This window comes from Malus domestica, chromosome 08, assembly GCF_042453785.1.
Source record: "Malus domestica chromosome 08, GDT2T_hap1".
Classification (NCBI taxonomy): Eukaryota; Viridiplantae; Streptophyta; class Magnoliopsida; order Rosales; family Rosaceae; genus Malus; species Malus domestica.
The window spans coordinates 1,786,866-1,803,558 of NC_091668.1; the positions used below are offsets into that span (position 1 = coordinate 1,786,866).

Sequence of the window (16,693 nt, forward strand, 5' to 3'; positions counted from 1 at the left end):
CACACATATCTTAAATATCGCATCTATTCAGACTTACATGTACAGAGGCAGCCTCAAATTTATTGTTATTTTTGAAAAATAGCAGACAGTTAGTTATGTACATCAAATATTTATATTTTGTCTGGCAAGAGTTTTTTGGGTTAGAGAAATTGTTTGCCACTAGCAGCTAGGAGGTATATGATTGAACAATTAATTAGGTTACACTTTTTTTTTATCCTGATCTATTTCAACCATCATAAACAAGTATTTTGAACATATATATTTTGACAGTATTCTACTCTTGAATAAGAAGTGAATTGCCTGCCCCTGCCTCCCTCATATTTGCTTTGTCTACCTCAAGATCTGGGCCGGAGAATGGCGAAAATACTAGATATATAATTGACAATATCAGCTGTACTCGTACATGAAGATAAAAAATTAATATTTATTCAATTTGGCGTCTACCAGTTAATTTGTGCCATTTGTGTACAATATCGCTCTTCACATTAATTACAAGCTTCTGTTGTTATATACATATAGATAATCACGAAAAAGATCCACAGATTGAAAGTAAAAATGCAGATTGTTCAGTTCGTGAAGAAGTCGATCATGCAGAAGAAAAGTTTGAATTAGAAAGGTCTTAGATATCCTAATTAAATATCAATCTTCTCTATAGATATCTCCACACGAATCTTTGATTTGTAACTGATGTGATCAATCGTCAATGTTCGTCTAATCTACTCAGCTTCCAATTAATCCATATGCATCACAAAGTTGCTTTAAAAACCTAAGAACAAAGGCTATAAAGTAGAGACCAATCGTATGACCAAAACATAGAAGCAACTGTACTGTCGTTGAACCTACACATGAATGGAAATCTCTTTTTGGGACAAGCCATTCCTAAGTACGTACACATCTCACTAACCCTAAACTATACCCGGTATGCTATTGATCTACTCAGTCGGACCTTCTTGTTTTACCTTCTTTACTATTCTTCTCATTTTCAATGTTACACAATGATTGGAACTATTACTTTCTATTCGACCCTTTATTAAACATTAACTTTGCAAAAAAATAATTAGAAATTGTTTGACCGTTCTGTCGAAATTTGAAAGTTTAATTGAATAACATGGTTTGTGTGTTATTGGATAACCGTTAGATGACTAAACAATTTCACATTTAATTTAGCAGAGTTGGTCTTTACAAGGTGACCTTGAAACTATATGGTTCGTATCATTGTGCAATATTGTATAATTATAAAAAGAGACGAGAATGTTCAATTAAAAAAGTTGCTACAATCACATAGTTATTCTAAAGGGAAAGGGATCCTCTCCGGATCCCTTCCACCAAGTCCACTCATCCGGGTCATTGAAATTTGATCCAACAGCTACAAACATGGGACCTCTTTAAAAGTTATAATAACTTTAACCGTTTGATCAAATTTCAATGGCCCGGATAAGTGGACTTGGTGAACTTGGTAGAAGAGATCCGGAGAGTATCCCTTTCCATTCTAAAGGATCCTCGGGGGCAGAACTCCCTCTTTACTTGATCTAACCCTAATTCCAAGGGGATAAACTAAAGATTATATATGTAATTAATTTGATTCGTACAAACACAAAAGGGCCACATGCAACATGCAGTTCTCTTAGTGTTTTATACAAATGTTGTCATGATAAAAAGATATCTTAGCTATTTCATTCAAAAGTTTATAAAGCCATGACTAGCTATGTCTGGCTTTGCTAGGACTACTTGTGATAGAAGTCTGCGTTCAACGTAGCTATATGCGCTAGTTGATCACACAAGGCTTCAAATCAAAATACTAGATTTGTGTCTACGTGTGCGTCTCAAACACTAAAAAAAAGGTTGCAATCATCGACCTTTCTTGTCCCTCTTGAAAATTACCATCCTCCAAGACGTGCACTTTAATCAATGGAAGTGATGTTCACCACCAAAAACCCTATGGATACAATTTTACGAAAAGGCAAAATTATTGTTGAGCAATATTTGATTGCCTCGACAATCATGTGCTAATTTAGTTATTCCTATAACATTACACACTCGTAATCCATCATTGTTACCTTCTTACAATCTGGTTCATGAAATTCCCAAGTAATTATACTAGCTTGATTATCTCATCTTCACAACATGAACACAAAAAATCTTAGGACGACTTAATCCACAATCCGCCATCACCATATGCATAAACTTTCAATTGAATTTTCATTATAATCGCTTTCCAATTTTACATCTAGTGATGATTTTTACAATTTAGATTAATGATTTTCAATTGTTTAAGCAATCGATATCACAAGATACACAAAAATAAGCTAACCTTCATTTACATCGCTCAGATATATACTCATAATTGAAGATGTACGCGCTATATTTTGCCAAACTGTGATAAGAGTATCATTTTGTTGTCAGATTTAATATCTTTTATAGAATTGACATATATGGTCTTTAAACTTATTTTGTTTACTAATGATGCGAAATTTAAGCCTAATTATCATTCATTGGACAGAATTGGAGACTCATTCACTGCAGAGAACTCCTATTTGCTGATTATACCGAGCATGCCAAATGGGGTATGTGTCTGCGTGTGGTCCGGTTGGAGACTCATTCACTGCAGAGAACTCCTATTTGCTGTATACACGGACATGTGGTCCGGTTGAGAGAGAGAAAGAGAGCGTGGTTACTATCATTTCTCTTCTCAGACCTGGTTGACAGCCTTGGGATCGAAGGCAGAGATTTTCATCATGGCATAGAGGAAGTATACAAATACACAATCATCCACCTGTAATTGCAGAGAGTGCAAAGTAACATATAGCCTAGCTAGAGAGAGAGAGAGAGAGAGAGAGCAAAAAGAAAATTTAAATTTAAAAAAAAAAAAGTGAGAGAGAGAGAGAGAGAGAGAGAGAGAGAGAGAGAGAGGTATGGAGATGATATAAGTACTCACACTCTCTCTTTCTTTCTTTTCAAGGCTACTTTAATCAACACATGATGTAAACTTGAAAGAGTAAAGAGGAAAACTCAGAAAAGTGGCTTAGCTTGGCTAAAAGCAAACCGAGCAAGGTATGTGGGTGTCACACCTGAATAACTCGGTTTCCTTTCTTTCAATTGAGTGATGGATTCTGGGAGCTAAGCTATAGTTACCCCAATTAGGTCTAGTTTATTACTGCTTATCTTGGGATTTTCAAGCTTTTTCAAAAACAAAACAAATAACAATTATATCATTAATTATGGAGTCTGCAAATCTCCATCGCCAACAGCATCATCAGCTCCAAGAGAATATTGTTGGGTCTTCTTCTTTAGCAGCTACTACCCCATCTTGCTATGCAGTTGGAACCAAGCATGCTTGGACCCCTACTACCACTTTGTAAGTCTCTCTCTCTCTCTCTCTTCCCCTCAGAAATTAAAATAATTAATTAGTGAACATTTGGTTGTTCATATATACTTCATAGGCAGTGCAGTGAGGAAGTGCATGGTTCCAGTTCATATATACTTCAGAAATTTTAGAGAATCGGGAATTTATCTTTCTTTTTAATATTTTCTTTTTTGGTATTTGATGCTCATATCAGTGAGGAAGTGCCTGGTCAGAACTAGAAGTTTCTTGCTTGTTAGGTTCTTGCTGTTTGGAATATATAGGTTCTTTAAGCTTTTTTTTCTATATATCATTTCGGAATTCGTTTTAATTAATTTTCTCATGATAACTTTAATTAAATGTTACGCAGGAGCAGTAGTGGTAACTCTTTATCAAATTCAAGCTTGGATCACCTCAACAGTTCCATGGTTCCAGACTTGGGTTTTCACTGGCGCACTAATATTACTAGTGATCATCAATCTGCCCATGACCTTGCTAATATTAAAGAAGAGCTCTCATCATCATCCTCATTAGATCATCACAGTTCCTTCCCAAAATTAACAGAAATGCTGACCGCTGCCGTGTCTAGCAGTAGCATCGATCATGACCAATATTTCCAATTTATGAAAAATGAGCAAACAGATCAAATGGTCATGAATGACCTCAGCGAGAAGCTCTTGCTCAAGACATTGTCTTCTGGATGCCAAATGAATAGTACTTTTAATGCTCCTCATCATCATCAAATTTCACCATCAGCTAGAGATCACCATCAATTTTACTCAAATGATCATCATCATCTACTCCACAACTCTAATCTAATGGGAGGTGTGCCGCCAGCGATGCCAAGCAGATCTGTGGGGCACTTCAGCCAAATTTATCCGAGCATAAACGTTTCCAACTTGAACCGATCGTTGTCTACACTCTCGACCTCTAGCTTGGACATGAACTTACAGGCCATGGATCTCTTAGGTGCTTCTGCAAGATTTAGTACTGGCGATGGTAGTAGTTTTAGTACTCAGCCTAATGATTCACATGATGCTTGTGGCTTATACAAGGAGAGGCAGAAGTCGTTTGGTACTCTTGAACAGATGCATCAAGGAAAGGTATTCTTCTTCTTATTCTTTTTAGCAGGACTAGCTATATTACCCTACTTAAAGCTTAATAATTAGATAAAATTAGCCTTTCTTCTTGAGTTAATCTACAAATGTATTTGTAATGTATTAACGTCCACGCATAACATTATGCCATGTCTTTCCATATACTATTAAAATAGTTGTTATTATGGTTAGTGAGACATTAACTGTTACACTAAGTTAAACCTTAAAACTGATATGTTAGGCTTATGGGATTTGACGTAGCGGAAGTAATTAACATGGTAACAATTTGCTAAACAAATAAAGTAGAATCCAAAAGTTAATAGACTTTTTTTCTAAACATCTTTATTTGCTTATATCACCAAAAGAACATTTAAGCACCTCTCCTTTTTGCAACATTGGGGTATACCTTCAACTTTATACAGTGTTTGCATCTTCTTTTTCAGAAGGCTTTTTTTTTTCTTTTTCTTTCCAAGACTGGTTTTGGTGATCAATTAACATCTGATTACAAAAATCTTAATTTACTCTTAATTATTATAAAATTTAAAAAAAATCAAATTAGGTATCGTCTTTCGACAATGAAATAACAGAAGTGAAGAGACCCGGCAGTTTGATTGAGCCAAAGGCAACTCAAGCAGCTGCGCCAAAGAAATCGCGATTGGAGTCGCGCACTTCATGCCCACCCTTTAAGGTAATATTCATCGTTATAGTAGCCAATTTCTGAAGCTGAAATTATTTTTTTGCAAAAAATTAAAAAAAAAACAAAACCTGAAGATTATTTGCTTTATAATACAGGTTAGGAAGGAAAAATTAGGAGATAGAATCGCAGCTCTTCAGCAATTGGTGGCACCTTTCGGCAAGGTATAGTATTTGTTCTGTTCTTTTTAGTCGACATTTAATTTATTTTCTCTCTGTTTATTTAAGTACCGCACGTAATTAGCAAATCTATACCATTTTATTGCAGACAGACACAGCATCCGTACTGATGGAGGCTATCGGATACATCAAATTCCTTCAAAACCAGGTCGAGGTATGTACTTAAGTGTTTTCATTAATCTTAAATATGCTTTAATCCCACAAACTGTACTATAGGTATAGTTAAGTTCTTCCTACGTTTGACACATGCATACATAACCCTAGCCGCTAGGGTTTCTTAATTTTTGCCATTCTTTTGAAGGTTTAACCTTACCTCTGTGATCTCTTTCTTTAAGTGATTTTTGCCAAGACGTAACACACATACGCGCACATATATATTGGGTCTTCTTCCTGGCAGGTTTTCTACATACATATAGATACCTGCGATTGCTTGTTTTGCAAATTAATCATGCAGTACTATATAAGTAATCTTGTCTCTGGTCTGGTCTTTTCATGCCCATGTGGCTCCATTGGATTGAACTAAACACAATATCAAGAAGAAAATAAAATGGGTTTCATCAATCTTTCTAAAAGAACAAAAAAGGAAACCACTATAGACGTACACTCGAAATATATTCATTTTTTCGTGTCTGGCTTAATCTTATCTTAATTTGCACTTGGGATCTAACTAAAGATGTTTTGTCATTCACTAATCACGACATTCGCAATATTACTCTGCATGCATGCTTGGTATGTGTCACAGATCGAATCATAATATTTCCTTCTTTTGATTTTACACGTTTTGTGCAGACACTAAGTGTCCCGTACATGAAGTCATCTCGCAATAAGACCTCTAAAACAATATTACAAGGGGTAAGTAGTTCGGGTTTTCTTTATGATTTGGAGTTCATGTGAGTCTAATATCATGATTAATCCCATACGCCAACCCTGATTAAAATGCCTAAAAATTGTTAGAAACTAGTTTTTGTTGTTTTATAAGATATTGTTGTTTTTCTTTAGATTTTAGTCTTTGCCCTACATGCATTTTTCTTGTGAAAGTTGTTGTTCATAATTTGGTTTATCTGACATCCTACTAATTAATAATGATGATTAGGGCATGGCGGAGATCAATGGAAATGGAGAGACGCGAGATCTCAGAAGTAGAGGGCTCTGCCTCGTGCCATTGTCTTGCATGTCTTATGTGACTGGTGACGTCCGCGGTGGTGGCGGTGGCTGTGGAGACGTTTGGCCAACGACTAACTTTGGTGGAGGGACTTAATATTAATGAGTGGCAATACATATGGTCAATATCATAAAATCAAGATAAAAAGTCTGGGTCAGCTGAATATTTGGCTTATTCTTTTAGAGAGTGATTTACGCACATTTTTTTTCTTCTTGCACACCCTTGTTTATTTGTGCATTGGATTGCATAAACCAAAATGAAATCGAAATAAACAAAGGCGTGCAGAAGAAAAAAAAAGGTGTACCGAAATCGTTTTCCTTCATGAAGCCAATAATAGTGAATCATAAATCCCCTCTTAGTTTAATGGAGCAAATTTGGTCGTCCTCTAAGGATTCATGGATGGACCAAGTTTGATCCATTAACAATTTATATGTACAACCCTCTCGGCCTTAGGGGACCTTGTTTCACATACTTTATTTATGTATGCAATTTATTAAGGATTTTTTTCACTGTTGGTTTTGAAATTGGACCAATCAATCAAAATGGTTCTTGGAATAGAAAATTATTAATTTGGTTTCTGAAAATGAGTTTTGCGGATTAATTTTATCATTCCGTTAACTTTCTTTTAAATTTTCTGTTAGTAAATCTCACTTATCCAATTATATGGTCCCACGTAAATTAGTCATAAAACTATTTTTTTAAATAAAAATTAAAACTAACAAAACTAAAAATATAAAATAAATCCTCGCTGAATCGCAGCTGCATCATTGGTGATGTCCGAAGGCTCCAAAAGTGGGCCGATGAAATCGAAAGTGGTAGACCACCACGAAAACGACGACGTATGGGCAAAAGCCTCGGACGCCCTACCGCGATTTTATGATTAGTCTGTGTGGCACCTATAATTGGATGTAATCCATTCATATGAAATTTGACGGAAAATTACCAAATAGATTTGGAAGACCTATTTTCAAAGGTTAAATTGATAAATTCTATTTCAAAGGCTATTTTAATTTATTGGTCTAATTTCGGGGACCAAAAGTTATAAAAACCCATTTATTAATGCTCAAAATAACGTATTATTATTTCCGTTTATTGAGCGGTGTATTCAATTGAAATTTTGAGAGATTTTAATGGATTTATAAATCGATGGAGTTCATTTGATTTTTAGAGTTTTCATGTAAAATTTTGATTCAATTTCCTTGAAATCTCAAGGTGAGAAGTAAGATTTGTGACTGTTTAAAATACACTAGCATTTGCCTACACACTTTATGTGTATGGACACATTTTTTTAGAAAATGAGAGAGACATAGAGAGAGAATGCAGAGGGGGTTTATTTTTTGGTTTATTTTTAATTTTTTTTAATTTTAAATATTAGAGATATTTTAAAATCACCTGTAGGTGAGGTTTCAATAAAAAAAAGGTAAAATTTGAACCTATGAAATTACATGATTGCCCATCATTTTTTTTGTGTGATAGAAGACTAAATTGTCTTTTCACCATTTTTTTGTTGACAAAGGGAGTTTCATTAATTAATAGAGATAACGAAATCTCTCAAATTCCCTCGAATTCTTCAACTTTTCAAAATTCTTTAAATCAATTCCTAATGGAATACACTAAAATGTCATAAAACTCTTTAAAATCCTAGTTAAATACATCCGGATTTCTAAGAATTTTAATAAAGGAAAACTAATGATAAGGGCTTGAAAACTTTGAATATTAACAAAAAATCATGTACTAACTTTATTTAATGGTTAGGACAAAGCCCAATACTAAACTAGCCCAATTAAAATGACCTAAGCAATGAATTTTCTATTTTGCCCCTGACTGCAATTTAATGTCCGTTTACCATCCATAACCTCAAATCTCCTTCAATCTTGGCAATTCCAATTCCAACTTTGAACCAGAAAAAGCAAAAGATTCAAAATTCAAATCCAAATCGTTCAATCCAAACGGGACGAATAAGATAATTTTCAAGAAAGATTGAATAATCCATATTATTTGATAGCTTCTTGATGAATTGGTGGGTGGGGTCTTGGAGTCCAAGACAGAGCGTCTCCTGTGTTTAAAATCTCTCTCCGCTGTATCGTCGACCACCCGGCTTGCAATTAGAAGGCTCTCTTCGTCCCAATCGGCCACCGCGGCCATGGATTTGAATCTGGGTTGAATGTAATAGCATTGCCGATGGTGCCTCTGATTTCGACTTCAACTGGGTTTGATTCTCTTTGCTGGTTTTTATCGGACTCTGTTGTGGCTCTTCTTTCCCCGCCAGTTTTCGTTTTCCGTTTTCAAAAAATACATAACGTATTAAATATCTTTTGTTTTATGTTTGTTACGTGTCTATATTTTGTATACGTATGGAGGTATGCATGTGTATGTGTAGAGTAGCGATCCATTGGGATCAGGTAATAGGTAATCTCCCCCTATTTCAGTTTGAAACCTGCACTGCTAACAAGCTAGGTGGCTTAAGTGCTTAATGTAAATTCGCAGGATGAATAAGTCTAGCAAGCTTGGAGGCGAGACCTACACAAAACGTGGCAACATTTGTTCAATGATGTTGCTAGTTAATTGACACGTTTTCATGCATGTGTCAATTTCCTTAGATGATTATGCTGGCATATTGTTAACACAAATACCTTCACAAGCCTAGTCATTTACCCTACATTTATCGACATATTTACTTGGCTGCTAAGTACTTGGCTACTAAGCCTTAGTAGGTTTGTAGCCGACCTCCACATCTATAAATAGCGATCACCACTTCTCAAATTTTCATCTCTCTTCCCACCCGTCAGTCACAATGCAGGTATATGTTGGAGTAGTTGCATACATAATATTAGTATTATATCTATAGAGAGATATTAAAAAACAAAAGAAAAGAGTGCAAATGTGTTAGTAGATTAGAGGTGATACAACCCACTATGATGCAGTTGCGAATCCAGCAGCATTAGGAGTACTTTCAGCCGGATTGAAATTAGCTCGGTGCGAAACAATGCCTTGGAAAGACAATGAAGGTAGAGCTGAATGGAACGAGGGTCACTGTAAAGTCATTTCTTGATTATGTTGACCCTACTTACAATATGATCAATTATTATCATATGCTTGTTGATTAAGATCAAGATGCTTAATTATTATTATTATTCTATTATTTTCTTAAACGAACATTGACTATTTATCAAACGAACACTAGTACTATCACTATTTTGTAAACTAAACACTGACTATTTCTTAAATGGAACACTAGTACTATCACTGTTTCGTAAACTAAACATTGACTATTTATCAAACGAACACAAGTACTATCACTGTTTCGTAAACTAAACACTGATTCGTAAACTAAACACTGACTATTTATCAAATGAACACTAGTACTATCACTATTTCGTAAACTAAACACTAACTATTTCTTAAACGGAACACTAGCACTATCACTTTTTCGTAAACTAAACACTGACTATTTCTTAAACGGAACACTAGTACTATCACTATTTCATAAACTAAATATTGACTATTTATCAAACGAACACTAGTACTATCAATGTTTCGTAAACCAAACACTGACTATTTATTAAACGAAACACTAGAACTATCACTGTTTCGTAAACTAAACACTGATTATTTCTTTAACGGAACACTAGTATTATCACTGTTGTACTATCACTGCTTCGTAAACTAAACACTGACTATTTCTTAAACGGAACACTAGTACTATCACTGTTTCGTAAACTAAACACTGACTATTTCTTAAACGGAACACTAGTACTATCACTATTTCGTAAACTAAATATTAACTATTTATCAAACGAACATTAATACTATCATTGTTTCATAAACTAAACACTAACTATTTCTTAAACGGAACACTAGTACTATCACTGTGTCGTAAATCGTAAACTAAACACTGACTATTTATTAAACGGAACACTAGTACTATCACTGTTTCGTAAACTAAACACTGATTATTTCTCAAACGGAACACTAGTATTATCACTATTTCTTAACTGAACATTGACTACTTCTTAAAATGAACATTATTTCTTAAATTAAACACTGACTATATCTTAAACCGAACATTAGTACTATCACTATTTCTTAAACTGAACACAAGTACTCACTATTTCAAAAACTAAACACTGACTATTTATCAAACGAACACTAGTACTATCACTGTTTCGTAAACTAAACACTGACTATTTCTCAAACGGAACACTACACACACACACACACATGAGTTCAATTTTATAATGAGATAGATCCAAGGCAATTGCATGAGACTTCCAAACATAATTCAAACCAAACATAATCATAAACTAGTTTCCAGAAGAAAAAAAATAACATAATCATAAACATTGATGTCAGTCTCGCACTTTAAGTTTCACTGATCCAAGAAATTTTCCCTTAACCTTCATTATTTTGTAGTGATTTGTGTAGAAGTTTGGATTATACAAGTGAATGTGCAATGTGATACACTCGGTGAAATTATGCCATTTTCGAATCTAAAGTTCATTATTTTGTAGTGATTTGTGGAATTTAATTTTTTTTTTAAATTTATTTGATGGGAGGCAAGGCGAGGAATTGGAGTTAATTAATTATGTTGGGGGTTAATTGGTATCGACTAGCAAAAGATTTTTTTTTTTTTTTGGACGAATCCTCTAGAAAATGGCATATTTGTAAATAAATGAGGCAATGACATATTTGTAAATAAATGAAAGTTTAATTCTAACAAAAGTGGGCTAACGGAAGGCAAGGGCATGGATGGAAAATGAATTTCTTATTTTGCACGTGAGGCTTCTTTGTTTTGGTTATTCTTTCTAGTTTTTGTCCTTTTTCATTAAAGTTTAAGTCATTTTTATTAAATAAAGTTAGTAAATAGTTTTTGGTTAATAAAAAGTTTGAAAAAGTCTTTTTCATTAAAGCTCCCCTATACTAATTGAATACACTTTAAATTTTAGAAAATCACTTAAAATCCTAATTAAATACACCCTATAAAAGTGACATTTGTTATCAACATTATATTTAAGTATGATTGTGTAAATATTAAATTTGATTTGATACTAGTTATTTTTCTCTATTATAACTTGTATTACTATAAATAAAGGCAATGCGTAGAGAATAACATATACTCTACACAACCATGCAAACACATCTCTCACCCTACTCTTTCTGCCGCACCTCCTCTCTCCCTTATCAGATTAAAATAAACCTAAACAACACTCTATTTCAATCCTTTGGTGGCATCAATTATTCTCCCAAGCTCCGTTTAGGTTTTCGGGCTCCAGGTTTATCCTCCCAGCATATTTTATGCGTTTCCACTTTCCACCTCTAGGCCCAATTTTAACATTCTTGATATCTGGTTTTTATTCTCAAAAGGAACATTAAATAATTAACACAATCCCTTTTTTTTTTTTTGACAAACCATATAATAATAATAATATACATTAAATCATCTAAATTACGGAAAGGAAATTCAAACGTATGATCTCAAATCAAGACGAATACTCTTAACCAACTAAAAACTACCCTTGCAAAAATTTAACACAACATAATTGGTCTTTGCAAAAGTTCAATAATAAATTATAAAATAGACAAGAAAAGAAAACATGTATGTAAATTGGTCTTTGCAAAAGTTTAAGTCCGGATACCCACCTAACCTTTATGAGTGATTTCAAATAATTACCTAAAATTTTGAAAAAGGGACATTTGTTAAGTTCACTGACGTAAAGTGATGACATGGATAAATATTAAGCGTGTTTTAACTCTTAAGTCATCTATGAGATTTGAATATTCAAATTGACACCATTTAACTAAGCAAATTTATGGTTTAACTTGACTAAAATGAGTTAATTTGGGGGATTGGAACTCCAAAGATGTCAATTAGTGAAAATCAACTTTAGTATTTGTACACCTCATTATTTAATGTCAGTAACGTCATCACTTAATATTGATAAAGTCCTCAATAACCTATCAAATGTTTGATTTTCAAAACATTTGTAGTTATTTAGAATGTTCTAAAAGGTTGATATTAATTTGAAATCACTCCAAAAAATTGAACAATTTTTTATACTTAACTCTGAAATTTAATAATTAATTTTTTTATAACGATTTAGTTACATTACTAAGTGAAAACTCAATGAACCAACTATAATACTTGAAATCGAACTTATTATCCACAAGAGTTAAAGAAAGACCAATAAGATTGTGGTAGGAGTATATAATTAGATATATTGGTTGCCATGTTTGAATTTAACAACTTAACAAATCTGCTTTCAAAAGAGAGGCCGATAGTTTGTCAGTTTGTGAAGGGCCTCTTCAATCAATCCCAACTGTTATTCTACGATTTCCGAATTTCCAAGGGACGTTGGACTGTGTACATTTCATTCGAATTTTTCTCTGTTAATTTTAAGATATTAATTAACGGACCACTCGGGAAGATTAACAATATTGATTTCTGGACCACGTATCTTCTTTTGTGTTTCGGTGTTTAGGGCTTTTATTCGCATGAAAATTAAGTTTGGTAAACGAGTTGCGTTAGTTGTGTTTGTATTGTTTTTTTGTATCATACTTGTTATCTTAATGGGTTATGAGATATCAAATCCGTTATATTAATAAGTTATTAATAAATGACTTGATTCATTAACGAATCGTGTCGTTTCGTGTCAAGCTAACAAATCCTGCAAAAAATTGTTATATCTAATGTCTATATTTGAAAAAGATATCTTATTGGGTTTTTAATGAGTAATCTGATAATGACCTAACTTGTTGATGGATTATTAACGGGCGACCTAATAACGACCCAAATTGTTAACGGGTTAATTTGAAGCTTGTTATTTTCGTGTCGTTTTATGTCGGGTTGACGAGTAGTGCAAAAAATTTCATGCCTAAATGAAATAGAGAGAAGGCAAAAATTAAGAAAAACAATTTAATTATAAAGTATTAAAAAATACCATATTCCAACTGGTAAGAAAACCCCATCTAAGGTTTTAGTTTGAACTGTCCACTCTCACTAGCCAAAAAGGGTTCCCCAAATGAGTGAGTTATTTAGTACTAAACGTGTGTTTTCTAGAAACAAAAAAAACCATACAGTTTGAGTTTTGGTTATTTTTTTGGACAAGCTCTTTCATCTTATCGACGTCTTTTTCTTGTTGATATAATTGTAGTCGCTTGTTCTCATGATATTCTGACGTAATTTTCTTTCTTTTAGACTTTTTGCTAATAAAAAAAAAATACTATCACACGCCATTTGTTACTTCTTACATACTTTTATTAATTTTTATTCAATGTTCTTCTTCAATCGCTTCAATCTAATGATCGAAAATTAAGAGTAATGTGTAAGAAGTAAAAATTGAATGAAAACATCTTTCATACGTTTTAGATGACTTGATTCACATAAGAGGTTGCCTAGAAAAAGGGTCATGTTACTTTCATTCATTTATTTAGCAAATCAATTATTTAATGGTGTAAGTTGCCTCTTAATTAATCCTTATTACCTTATTAAATTAATATTAGTTTACAATAATATGATGATTTCTTCCTTATTTTTCCTGTAAGTTGTCTCTTTTGTTCCCGATTACTTTAATAAAATTTCCACATTTTATCTGGAATATTAATACACATTAAAAATAAGCGACTCTGAAATTCTGCCAATATTCAAAAAGACTTTTGTTATATTATTATCTATATCTATATCTATACTATTAAGAGAACCCTCATTATCAACTTTTTTTCCCCTTTTTCCTATTTTTCCCTCATTTTTTATACACACTGTGGACAAAAGGAGGGTAAAATAGTAATTGTGTACCTTTTGACAAAATGACAATCATATCCCTATTTTTTCCTATTTTACCCTCTTTTTTTTTTTTTTGAGAAAAATGACAATCATATACTTATTTTTTTTAATTTTACCCTCACTTTTGATATATAATATTTACATAAGGATGATAAAACAATAATTATATAATATTAAAAAAAATGCATTTATTAAGAAAAATTGTTCATACATACAAAATGGATGCATTCTGCTAGTTTATTTATTATAATAGCTTTGTTTTGAAACTAACAGGCCACTGATTCCATTGACATGGACCAGATTTTAATATGATAAAAACCATGACTTGTGTGTATGAAATTCTGGATCAGCACACCAGCAAAACACTTTAATTAAAGGGCACATTTGGTAGGCTTGATTAGATTGGACGTTAGGGATAGATTTGAATTGATAGAGACTTGTAAGACATTATTTATAATTAATGAGTAAGGATTGGTTAGATAGGAACTCGGTTTCTCTGCCCTCCCACTTTTCATACACTTTTATCATCTTCTATTTTATGCAGTCATGGTTAAGTCACGTTAACATTTTATATTGATTTTTTATAGAGATAATAAGATAAAAAACAATAGTAATATAAAATGTTGATGTGGCTTAACTGTGACCGCACAAATAGAAGGAGATGAGAATGTATAGGAAGTGGGAGGGTAGAGAAGTCGGGTCTGTTAGATAGCCTACTTTATTGTGGATTCATAACACATCATGTATAATTATGTTCATCTCATATTTTGACGCAACAAACAATATACTAGACTCAAGTCTATTTTAGTTGGTCAAACCTATTCAAACCAGCCCACCAAATAAGCCTAAAGGTTTTTGCCATAATAGAGTCTTTTTTTTTCGCCACGAGATCCTTTTTTAGATTTTAGTGTTCGAAGTTCAAAGATTAAAAATTTGAGTAGTTGAAGAGAGAGAAAGATATATTCAAATTTTTGGTTTGTATAAGGTAGGCAAAGAAAATAGACTAAATAGAACCATAGAATTTAAAATAAATAACCTCATTTTTCCAATCCGTTGGTCTTCGAACAGTGAGATCCAGAGAGCGTCTTCTCAGCATGAGTTAAAGAGGATTATTTTTATTTTTTATTGAATAGGAGTTAAGAGGATTAGAGGTGAGGAAAAGGGGACAGAGATCATCTTCGGATATCTTTCTACCAAATCCACCTAGTCAAGGATGTAGACCGTTGAAATTTGATCTAATGATTACAAATAGGGAATTCCACTAAAAGTTATAATAACCGTAGCCGTTTGATCAAAATCCAATAGACTGAATTAAGTAAATTTAGAAGAAAGGAACCGGAAAATTGACTATTTTTTGGGACAAAACACAATTTTGTTATTTTTTTAGGGAGAAAGAGAATAAAAAGAAGAACCTTACCCACATCACTCTAAGAGCAAGTCCACCAGGGGTGGGATAAGCCGGCACCTAGTGGAAAAAACAGGCTGAGACTCAGCCAATCCACTCCAGCCCGTGGAATCGACTGGCACCCAGCCCAAGCCAGTCCACAGGCCGGCCTAAAATCGACAGACCTTGGGACCGGCTCAAGTGACGCCTGGCTGACGCCAGCGTGGTGTCGGAGGGCAAGGAGCCACGGAGCCGTCAACATCGCCAACACGAACAACGCCGCCAAATTAACTGCGACGACGAACATCAGCAACAGCCACAGCAGCACTGTGGAGTCCTCCTCCCCGTCGTCTCTCCGCCCGCTTCCCCCTTCCCGTCCCGTGATCTTCTTCGACCCCTTCGCACGGGCCGACAGCACCACCGCCCTCCAGCACGCCCGTGAAACTTGCAGGTTCGACCCCCCCCCCCCCACCCCCACATCAGGCTCGGGCCACAACGACTCGTCCTCGTCCTCGGTCGTCGACTTCGAGCGCACCTCGCCGCGAAAGATCCCCTTTTTTTTCTTTCCAGTCCAAGTTTCACAAAGAAAAAAAATAATCCAAGCTATAAAAAAATAATCCTAGCTTTATAATAATTATTTTTATTATTTTATAATAAAAAATAATAATATTTTAATAAAATTGACTAGGCTATTTTTTATTAGGGGTGGAGATGCATTGGCCTATTACTGTTTATTAGAGTCTATTACTGTTCACTGGAGTGGATAAATGTGCTGGGTGCTGGCACAACGTCCTTAGGGGTGGATTTGCTCTAAATAATGGACACACGTGGCAGTATTCTTGATCTCGTCGACCGCCGGCACCGTTGCACCTCAGTCCATGCAGCAATGATTTCATTCTACGCGCGCAGCCGCTACTTTCAGTCAGACCAGTATTATCCACTCCGCTCAAAAGTCGTAAATACCCTTTCCTCAGATCAAAATGTTGCTAATATTCAGTTGAAGTTAACCCAACACGAACCTCTCTAGATCTTTTCGGTGAAGATCATAGAAATTCGT

The 16,693-nt window shown here is 34.1% G+C and overlaps 1 protein-coding gene across 2 annotated transcripts; it reads left to right on the forward strand.

The window, feature by feature from the left end:
• The first annotated feature begins 2,956 nt into the window (after positions 1-2,956).
• Positions 2,957-7,056, forward strand: LOC103440307 (transcription factor bHLH110). 2 transcript variants are annotated; one of them, XM_008378982.4, is made up of 7 exons: positions 2,957-3,355; positions 3,711-4,443; positions 4,997-5,125; positions 5,230-5,295; positions 5,399-5,464; positions 6,100-6,162; positions 6,404-7,056. In XM_008378982.4, the coding sequence occupies exons 1-7, from the start codon at positions 3,219-3,221 to the stop codon at positions 6,566-6,568; spliced, it is 1,359 nt and encodes a 452-aa protein (XP_008377204.3). In that variant the 5' UTR covers positions 2,957-3,218; the 3' UTR covers positions 6,569-7,056. The 2 variants fall into 2 exon arrangements, with proteins under 2 accessions (XP_008377204.3, XP_017189086.3); XM_017333597.3 differs by lacking the exon at positions 2,957-3,355 and adding an exon at positions 3,451-3,624.
• Positions 7,057-16,693: the final 9,637 nt, after the last annotated feature.